General features: G+C 54.9%; 1 protein-coding gene across 1 annotated transcript; it reads right to left on the reverse strand.

Annotated features, from left to right (window-relative positions):
• Positions 1 to 3,446: 3,446 nt before the first annotated feature.
• Positions 3,447 to 6,783, reverse strand: LOC121353550 (keratin-associated protein 16-1-like). Its single transcript, XM_041467449.1, has 5 exons — positions 5,597 to 6,783; positions 4,886 to 5,287; positions 4,364 to 4,621; positions 4,049 to 4,234; positions 3,447 to 3,948 (listed from the first exon to the last, which is right to left on the reverse strand). The coding sequence occupies exons 1-5, from the start codon at positions 6,781 to 6,783 to the stop codon at positions 3,447 to 3,449; spliced, it is 2,535 nt and encodes an 844-aa protein (XP_041323383.1).
• Positions 6,784 to 10,618: the final 3,835 nt, after the last annotated feature.

Raw genomic sequence — 10,618 nt, forward strand, 5'->3', positions numbered from 1 at the left:
CTTCCAACTCTTATCTTCCAGAGGAATATCCCATATTCCGGTTGGAACAGCTCCTCATTATCTCCTCGGGCTCCAGGCTCACCTCAAAACCATCTCTGAGGACCGGTCCTGCACCTCCCTTTCTACCCTGAGTTGTTTTACACCCTGTTGTTAACTTTGATTAGCGAGAAATTGGGGCCTTCCAAAAGTGGATTATTTCGAGAGACGTAAAGGGATCCGCACTCCGACACGTGGGAACGTCACGGGGCTGGATCGTTATCCCTAATTGGCACTTATTTGGGAATCTCCATTACGTTTATGGGCAATTGGAGTCTTTGGAGTTGTCACGCTGGTGTCGGTGAGTCAGGACCCCACAGCGACGTCCTTCGGTGGCTCCGGTGACTCCTCTGCAGCGGGCCGGGCATTCCAGAGGGAATTCCAAGAGGGAATTCCACAAGGGCAGCACCCCTGGCTCCAAGGGTCTTGTGCTGAAGGGCCAAAGATTTTCCAGGGTCCCAAAATCCCGGAGGTTGGGAAAGATCTCTCAGAACATTGAGTCCAAGCTGTGTCCGATCCCCTGTTGGTCATCCCGAGGAATCTCCAGGAATTCCTTGGACACCTCCAGGGGTGGCCACTCCAACCCTCCTTGACCTCCTTCCAAGGCCTGCCCACTCTTTCCATGAGGAATTTTCCCAAATTTCCCACCCTGAGCCTCTCCTGGCACAGCTCAAGTCCATTCTCTCTTGTCCTGTTCCCTTCCAGGAGATCAGATCCCAAATCCCGCCTGGAAGAGCACAGAATTCCCCCTGGATCCCCCTTTTCTCCAGGCTGAGCCCCCCCAGCTCCCTCAGGATTTTCCAGGCCCTTCCCAAGGCCCGTTCCCACCCCTGGACAGGCTACAGCCCCTCCATGTCCCTTTTTCCATGGTTGTCCAGACCTGGACACGGGGTCGAGGTCCAACCCCTCCATCCCCATGCAGGATTCCCATCTTCCCGAGCAATAAAAGGAATTTTTTCCTGTGCGTTTCGATCGACTCTCACCGAAATCAGGGATTCTCCCCATTTTCCTGCCCAAACCTGGGCACAATTAAACACACCTGGTTGCAATTAACCCTCCTGGGCCTCCATCAGACCCAACTTTCCCCTTTCCTCATTCCCACAAGGACCTGGGCAAGGTGGGAGGGTCTGACCCAGCTCCCCGGGCAGTGTCCAGGTGGCTCTGGGAACCCTGGAATTTTTGGGATGCCAGGAGGATGAGAGGAGAGGACATTAAGCCTCACATGGACCTGAGTGGCTCCTTCAGTCCATGCCTGAGGGACAAGTTGGACCCAGCCATGACAGGAACCCAAATCCCACCATTCCGGCCTCTTTTCCTGTTTACTCCGGAAGGTGAGTGCTCAGGGAAGAATGACAATTAGCACCTGAGTAATTAAATCTGGGAAGGAGGAACTGGTTGTGGTTATGGGGAAAAAAAAAAATCCTCACCTCTTTTATCTCTTTGCCTTCTTTGCTTTGATTTTCTCTTTTTTTGTTTTCAGGAAAAATCCCTGGATTTCCTCTGGATTTTTTTTTACTTTAGTGGATAAAAGTGTTTTGATCTCCAAGGACATTTTAAAGCTCACCTGACAGAGGAACTGGGGGATTCTACATTTCCTTGTAGTGAGCAGCAGTTTTCTGCCTGTTTTAATTTCACAGGTGTGGAATAAACATCCAGGTGGTCACGCAGGAGGAATTCCTGTTTGGTTTTTTTGGGTTTTTTTTTTTTCCTGGAAATGATTTTTCTGCTTTCTGCTGCTCCGACATGATTTAAATCTGAATTTTATGGACACGTGAAGGATTAAAGACCCTGCCAGCACCACGCCAGAAGGCAAAAATTAATCCAAAAGCCACTTTTTTCTCCCGACTACATTTTATTTCCCAGAAAACCGAGGGATTGGGGAGCAGGAGCAAAGAACATTGCTGCTCGCACAGAATTTTAAGGAATTTTGGGGGCGTTTTGGAGCCCAACGGAACGCCACGGGGAGGATTTGTGCCCCTGCCCGCTGGGATCAGAGGAGCTCTGAGGGCAGAGCTCGCAGGTTGTCACCAACCCCGGGCCTTGGGGCATCTTCGGAGGAGCCGGTGGCGGCTCCCAGACGGTCGCACCCCGTCTGCCGCCGCCCCCGCTCCGCCCGCCCGCATTCCGAGCGGGATTTGCTCCGCCAAACCCTGCCCGGGCCCGGCTCCCAGCCGAGCTCAACCTCGGGAGCCTCCCAGGACGGTCCCGAGCCCCGTTTGGGGGTTTGGGATCGAGCGATGGGAGTGATGGAGGAGCGCTTGGGAAATTCCTCTTTTTTTGGGGTTTCCAGGTGTTTTTCCAGCCTGGAAATCCCACCTGAGCAGGGATTTCAGATGTTGGTCTGGGATATCACACATTGATCTGGGATTTCAGACTTGATCTGGGATTTCACTCATTGATCTGGGATTTCAGACACTGATTTGGGATTTCAGACACTGATTTGGGATTTTACACATCAATCTGGGATATCAGGGATGTCAGGACTGAGGGAAGGGCAGGAGATGTGCCAGGGGGTGGGAACTGGAGTGGATTTTGGGAAAAGGTTCTTCCCACCAGAGTGTGGGAGCGCTCACCAGGCTCACCAAGGAATGGTCACCATCCCAAACCCACCAGAGCTCCAGGACAACGCTCCCGGGGACACAGTGGGATTTTGGCATGTCCTGGGCAGGGCCAGGGGTTGGATTTGATGATCCCTGTGTGCCTCTTCCATCTCAGGGCATTCCACAATCCCAGTGAGACCTTCCCAAGCATTTTTTATTACAAAAAAAATTGGGATTTTAGGAAAGGAATTAAAAGGAAGTGAAGGAAATGCGGGAGGCCGGTGCCAAGATCGTTTCTTTTATTGCTTCAGAACACGGAAAGGAAAAAGATCAGGAAGAACAAAGAGGGGAATTCCTCCATCGCACTCCCGGTGCGAGGGGGAACTGCGGATTCTTTCTCCCGGGGAACAATCCCGGGGGCACAAAATCGCTCGGTGACATCCCGTGAGGAACGGCGCTTTCTTGAGGTGAAAAACATCAGGAACGGGGCAAAACGCGAGGAAAATGAGGATTTACTCTTCCTCTGGAGATTCCACAGGGAAACCCCCACGGGGAGCGGGGTCTCCTTCGGATCCCACCCCAGAGTCCCTCAGCGAGCCCGGAATTTCGGGCAGCCCGAGACGGAGCAGCGCTGGCCGCACACGGGGCAGGTCTGGGTGACACAGGTGGTGGGACAGGAGTCGGCGCACCTGGTGACAACCTGGACACCCCCGCGGCACTGCGGGGTGGCACAGCAGGGATCCGCACACGGAGTGGGACAGCTGGGGACACAGCACGGGGCTGGGCACGTGGTGGGGCAGGTGGTCACTCCTTGGCCACAAGGGTCTTGGCAGGTGGTCACTCCCTGACCACAGGGGTTTTGGCAGGTGGTCACTCCCTGGCAGCAGGGGTCTTGGCAGGTGGGCACTCCCTGGCAGCAGGGGTCTTGGCAGGTGGGCACTCCCTGGCAGCAGGGGTCTTGGCAGGTGGGCACTCCCTGGCAGCAGGGGTCTTGGCAGGTGGGCACTCCCTGGCAGCAGGGGTCTTGGCAGGTGGGCACTCCCTGGCAGCAGGGGTCTTGGCAGGTGGGCACTCCCTGGCAGCAGGGGTCTTGGCAGGTGGGCACTCCCTGGCAGCAGGGGTCTTGGCAGGTGGGCACTCCCTGGCAGCAGGGGTCTTGGCAGGTGGGCACTCCCTGGCAGCAGGGGTCTTGGCAGGTGGGCACTCCCTGGCAGCAGGGGTCTTGGCAGGTGGGCACTCCCTGGCAGCAGGGGTCTTGGCAGGTGGGCACTCCCTGGCAGCAGGGGTCTTGGCAGGTGGGCACTCCCTGGCAGCAGGGGTCTTGGCAGGTGGGCACTCCCTGGCAGCAGGGGTCTTGGCAGGTGGGCACTCCCTGGCAGCAGGGGTCTTGGCAGGTGGGCACTCCCTGGCAGCAGGGGTCTTGGCAGGTGGTGGTGCAGGTGGTCACTCCCTGACAGCAGGGGTCCACACACCTGGTGGCACATCTGGTGACACAACAGGGATCTTGGCACGTGGTGACACACCTGGCCACCCCCTGGCAACACGGATCCACACACCTGGTGGCACAAGAGGTCACTCCCTGGCAGCAGGGATCAACACATCTGGTGGTGCACTTGGTGACCTCCTGGCAACATGGATCCACACACCTGGTGGCACATCTGGTCACACAGCGGGGATCCTGGCACGTGGTGACACGCTTGGTGACCTCCTGACAACATGGATCCACACATCTGGTTCTGCACTTGGTGACCTCCTTGCCACAGGGATCTTGGCATGTGGTGATGCACTTGGTGATCTCCTGACAACATGGATCAACACATCTGGTTCTGCACTTGGAGACCTCCTGGCAGCAGGGATCTTGGCACGTGGTGACACGCTTGGTGACCTCCTGACAACACGGGTCAACACAACTGGTTCTGCACTTGGAGACCTCCTGGCAGCAGGGATCTTGGCACGTGGTGACACGCTTGGTGACCTCCTGACAACACGGGTCAACACAACTGGTTCTGCACTTGGGGACCTCCTGGCAGCAAGGATCCACACACCTGGGGTCACACCTGGTCACACAGCACGGATCTTGGCACGGGGTGGAGCACTTGGGCACCTTCTTGTAGCACGGATCCACACATCTGGAGCTGCACTTGCTCCCCTTCTTGGAACAGGGATCTCCACTTCTGGTGCTGGACTTGGAGCCTTTCTTGCACCACGGAATCACCCACGGGCTGCTCCACTTGGTCACCTTCTTGCAGCAGGGATCGTAACACGGCGTGAGGCCCCGGGGGGCTTTCTTGCCACACGGGTCCACACACGTGGTGACACACCTGGTCACCTCCTGACAACACGGGTCCACACACCTGGTGACACACTTGGAGACCTCCTGACAACACGGGTCCACACACGTGGCACACGTGGTCACTTCCTTGCAACACGGATCTTGGCATGTGGGTGTGCACTTGGACACCTCCTGGCAGCAGGGATCTTGGCATGTGGTGACACACTTGGTGGCCTCCTGACAACACGGATCCACACACGTGGTGGTGCATGCAGTGACCTGCTTACAACAGGGATCCTGGCATGTGGTGACACACTTGGTGACCTCTTGACAACATGGATCCTGACACGTGGTGACACACTTGGTGACCTCTTGAGAACACGGATCCTGACACGTGGTGACACACTTGGTGACCTCCTGGCAGCAAGGATCCACACATCTGGTTCTGCACTTGGAGACCTCCTGGCAGCAAGGATCCACACACCTGGGGTCACACCTGGTCACACAGCACGGATCTTGGCACGGGGTGGAGCACTTGGGCACCTTCTTGTAGCACGGATCCACACATCTGGAGCTGCACTTGCTCCCCTTCTTGGAACAGGGATCTCCACATCTGGTGCTGGACTTGGAGCCTTTCTTGCACCACGGAATCACCCACGGGCTGCTCCACTTGGTCACCTTCTTGCAGCAGGGATCGTAACACGGCGTGAGGCCCCGGGGGGCTTTCTTGCCACACGGGTCCACACACGTGGTGACACACCTGGTCACCTCCTGACAACACGGGTCCACACACCTGGTGACACACTTGGAGACCTCCTGACAACACGGGTCCACACACGTGGCACACGTGGTCACTTCCTTGCAACACGGATCTTGGCATGTGGGTGTGCACTTGGACACCTCCTGGCAGCAGGGATCTTGGCATGTGGTGACACACTTGGTGGCCTCCTGACAACACGGATCCACACACGTGGTGGTGCATGCAGTGACCTGCTTACAACAGGGATCCTGGCATGTGGTGACACACTTGGTGACCTCTTGACAACATGGATCCTGACACGTGGTGACACACTTGGTGACCTCTTGAGAACACGGATCCTGACACGTGGTGACACACTTGGTGACCTCCTGGCAGCATGGATCCACACACCTGGTTCTGCACTTGGTGACCTCCTTACAACAGGGATCCTGGCACGTTGTGGTGCATGTGGTGACCTCCTTGCAGCAGGGATCCTGGCACGTGGTGACACACTTGGTCACTTCCTTATAGCAGGGATCCTGGCACGTGGTGACACACTTGGTGACCTCCTGACAACACGGATCCACACACGTGGTGGTGCACTTGGTCACTTCCTTGCAACACGGATCTTGGCATGTGGGTGTGCACTTGGACACCTCCTGGCAGCAGGGATCTTGGCACGTGGTGACACACTTGGTGACCTCCTGACAACACGGATCCTGGCACGTGGTGACACACTTGGTGACCTCCTGGCAACACGGATCCTGACACGTGGTTGTGCACTTGGTGACCTCCTGGCAACACGGATCCTGGCACGTGGCTGTGGAGCACTTGGCCACCTCCTGGCAGCAGTCCTGGCTCCTGGTGCAGCTCTCGGTCACCCGGCAGCAGCAGCAGGGGTTCCTGCACGTGGTGGTGCACCCGGCCATGCCCTGGTAGCACGGGGGGACACACGTGGTGGCCACGAGGCCGCAGGGCTTGGCGCAGCCGGCGGCCTGGGCCGCGGCCAGGCTCCCCAGGCTGACGTAGGTGGTGGTGCCGGGGAAGCAGCAGGGGCTCCTGCGGGGAGGGAAGCACTGGAAGCCGCCGGCGGTGCCGCAGGGATCCGGGCTGGACCTCACCGGGAAGCTCCTCACCAGGACGGCGGGAGGGGGGATGCAGATCTGGCTCAGCGGGCAGCCGGTCGCGCGACGCATTTTTGGGGGGAAGGGGGGGAGGCTGGAAGCAGGAAAGGGATAAAATGTAAAAGGTGTGAAACATTCCAGGCTGTTCTATACACAGAATTAAATCATCCTTTTTTCCACGGAATCCTGAACTGGGAAAACTGCCATGAGGCGAGGAAGTGACTCCACATGAAAGCGTTTTAGACAAATTTGTAGCTATTTTCAAGCAACTTCCTCTCAAAACAGGAAGCAAAAATTATTTGGGCCCCTTTAGGTTTTCTGGGAGGTCTGAAGCCTCCACCTGCCCACACCTCCCCTTGGTTCGGGATGAATCTTTCCCATTCCTTTCCTGATTTCATCCAAAAATGCTTCAGATCGCCCTGCCCTCATCCAGAGGACACCAGTGGCGGCTCCATGTGGGAAAATCTCCCCAAGGAAAGGCTCTGCTGCGGCTGCTTTTCCCACAAAATCTGCCTGGCTCTTCCCACCCCTATTTTTCCTCCCAGGCACGGCCTTCCCTGGCAGCCTGAGAGTCTCCACTCCTTATCACCCCTCCCACTCCTCCCCTTTGAAGTCCCAGCCTGGCCTTTTGATCTCTCCCAACGCCAACAATTCCCTGGGTGAAGCACGGCAGCAAAGTCGGTGAGGAGAGAGAGAGAACTTGGTCCTCCTCGATGGAGAAAGAGCAAAACCCGCAGCAAATAAACCCCGGAGAAGACGGAATTAAAATCTGCGGGAATCCCAACCCCAATATCCCCAAGCAGAAACACTTTTAAGTCTTTTAATTTGCTTCTGCACGGCTCCAAAATGAAAAAAAAAAAAAAGCCCCAACCACGAGGTGACTTCCCAGGAAACCGAGCTGGACTTACCCAATTCTCCACCAGCGAGCACCAAATGAAACCAAAAATGGCTTGAGGAACAGGACAATAGGAATCCTTTTATAGGATTTTGGTGTCCGTGGCTCCGGAAGTGAGACACCTCAGGGGTATGGAAATAAAATATTTAATAATCCAGACCTGCTCTGCTCCAATCCTTCAATTACTTCGCTCGACGTTATAATTTTTAATGTCGCCGAGGTGGGACATGAGACTCTTATGACTGCGAGGAATTCCCCATCCACGTATTTCCTACGGACTGGGAAATGCGGATGAGGCAGCCTGGAAACAATCCCCCTCAGGACTGAACTCTGAAAAAAAAAGCTGTTTTGGTGCATTTGGGGAATGGAGGTGGGATGGGACTCTGGAAGGAGCTTGGCTCTCTCACAATATTCCTTCTGCTGGGAATTTTATTTCTGATAAAACTGGACAGTTTTCCCTCTATCCCTCAGTTGGAAGAGCCTCTCCACGAATATTTTGGATGGCTCAAAGAGACCCCAGGATTATCCCCAAGTTCTTTCCAGGGTGGGCAAATCCTTCAGCGTCTCCCAGTCCACCTTTTCCTCGAGGTCCCTGGAACATCTGGGTGGCCTTGGTTGGTCTTGAGCTGTGGGAGCCAAACCAGACACAGCTCCAGATGTGGTCCAGGAATTCCCTGGACACCTCCAGGGGTGGGGATCCAACCCTCCTTGAGCCCCTTCCAAGGCCTTTTCCCTTTTCCAGGAGGAATTTCCCCAAATTTCCCACCCTGAGCCTCCCCTGGCACAGCTCGAGGCCGTTCCCTCTTGTCTTGTCCCCACTCCCCATTTGGGGATCAGATCCCAAATCCCCCCTGGCAGATCCCAAATTCCCCCTGGATCCCCCTTTTCTCCAGGCTGAGCTCCCTCAGCTCCCTCAGGATTTTCCAGCTCCGTTCCCATCCCTGGACAGGCTCCAGCCCCGTTCCCATCCCTCTTTCCATGATTGTCCAGAACTGGACACAGCACTGGACATTCCCCTCTCCAGTGCCCACCCCAGGGGACAATCCTGCCCTGGTCCCACTGGTCATTTTTGCCACAATTCTTTGATTTTCTTTTTAATACAAATCTGATTTGTTTGATTTGTTGGAATTTTGACCCTTTTTGTGATTTCCTCCAGGGAAATCTTCACATTTCCAGGATCTCCAGGATCTTCCAGGACCTCTCCCGCGTGTCCCAGCTCCACCAGGTGACACCCAGGGCGATGAGGGATGAACTCTCTGATCTCAGTGGCCTTTGGGCCGATTTTTGTGCCTGTTTTTGGTGCCAGGAGGTCACACCCAGCCCAAAAAGGTGACAAACTTCACGCAGCCATCACAGCTCGGAGCTGCCGCTTTCTCCCCGCGGAAAAGTCGTTCCTGCCTGGAAAAGAAGGAAGAGAGACCCAACCAGCTCCCCTGAGACATCAAAGGCTCTGGAATTCCTCCCGAAGTCACCCGGTGACACAACCAGGGACAGGAGTGACTCGCACCAGAGGCGAGGCCGTTTTCCACCAGGAGACCAAGGGGGGTTTTGCCTCTTCTCTCTCCTAATTTGGGTGTCCAGTGTGGGTTTTGGGGTTTTTTTTGTTATTTCCTGGAAATAAATAAATCTGGGATTAATGACCCCTTGGGTTGGGAGTTTGCTGCTGACTGCAAGAAAAATTTCCTCCTTTTTTTGGTTTTCTGTTCGAACTCCCCAAAAGGAGCATTTCTTGCTCAAATCTGTTCTCAGCTGAACAATTTCAATGATTTTCCAATTTTTTTTTGGAGGGAAGGGAACAGATTTTTTTCACGTTTTTGGGTTTATGGATTTCCAGCTGGGTGGAATTCAGCGGGTTTGGGGTAAAATGAAGGGAAAAGGGTGGTGGTCACTCCTCCAGTCACCTGTCTGCTCGTCCCGCACGACAACAACGCCACCGTCATGACAACGGAGATGGAATTTGAGTCAGAACTTCGGGAGCAGATGGAAAACATCACGAGACGAGCGGTGAGCAAAGAGTTTCCAGCAGCTCCGTGGAAAAACAGGACAGAAAAAGGTCAGACATGGCTAAAAATAAAAGAATCCCCCAAATCCCACATCCCATCCTGCCCCTAATGGACCTCACGAGGTGTTGGGCTGGAGGACGTTGGAGCATCCCAAAAACCTGCCCTGTCACTGGGTGATTATTGGAGAGCCGGCTGGGAATCCATTCATTTCCCAAATTCCTCCCTGGCGTCTGCGGGGCCATGTGAATTCCCGAGCTCCAGGTCCAGCTCCAGCCACGGAAATAGGCGTTTTCCATTAAAAATAATTAGGCAAATCATCCCTGGCGGGGCAGAGGCGGAGCGAGGCCGTGAGGAGCTCCGGGTGCCTGGGGCTCCGTGGCTCCGGAGGCCCGGGATCACACCAGGAACATCCCGGGATAACGCGGCCGCCTCTGCCCTGCTGATCCCAACCTGGTGAGTCTCCTTGGGATCCTGCTGATCCTGGTGGTTGTTTTCCAGAATAGATTCCCTGGACAGCTGAAAAATTGGGATTTATGGAGCTCAGTTTCCTTGGGGATAAAGGTTTCAGACGGTTAAATCCTTTCCCCGTGCTGGCTTGGCTGTAATTCTGGAATTTCCAGGGATGTTCTGGAAAATTCCTGTTATTCCAGCACTGGGTTTAGTGGGATTAAACCCCATCCTGCCAGGTCATCCAGGATCCATTCCAAACAACTGGAAAAGTGAAAAACAACTGGAGAAGGGAAGGGAGTCACTTGAATTTATGAACCTGAAAACGTGAACCAAATACTTTGTTGTCCCAAAACGAAAGCTGGCAAATTGTTGGAATTGTTTGGCTGAGAGCAGATTTTAATGAGAAAAGCTGATTTTGGGAGTTTGAAGAGAAAAGCAGAAAAAATGAAGAATTTTCCCCTGATTTTTCGTGGGATTGGGTGTGAAATTGTTCCTTTCTCTTGCAGCTCTCCGTCGCAGGGAGATGAATTCCCAGTGCCCGCCGTGTTCCTGCCCGGAA

The sequence above is a fragment of the Pyrgilauda ruficollis genome, unplaced genomic scaffold (genome assembly GCF_017590135.1).
Source record: "Pyrgilauda ruficollis isolate IOZ18807 unplaced genomic scaffold, ASM1759013v1 scaffold208, whole genome shotgun sequence".
Classification (NCBI taxonomy): Eukaryota; Metazoa; Chordata; class Aves; order Passeriformes; family Passeridae; genus Pyrgilauda; species Pyrgilauda ruficollis.

Excerpts from the sequence above, each read along its gene's own strand:
- LOC121353550 (XM_041467449.1), bottom strand. The coding sequence starts at position 6,783 with ATGCGTCGCGCGACCGGCTGCCCGCTGAGCCAGATCTGCATCCCCCCT. Across the intron at positions 5,288-5,596 it reads GTGACCAGGTGTGTCACCAC|ATGTGTGGATCCTTGCTGCC; the intron begins GTGTGTGGACCC and ends GTGCAGAACCAG. Across the intron at positions 4,235-4,363 it reads TGTTGTCAGGAGATCACCAA|ATGTGCCACCAGGTGTGTGG; the intron begins GTGCATCACCAC and ends CTGTGTGACCAG.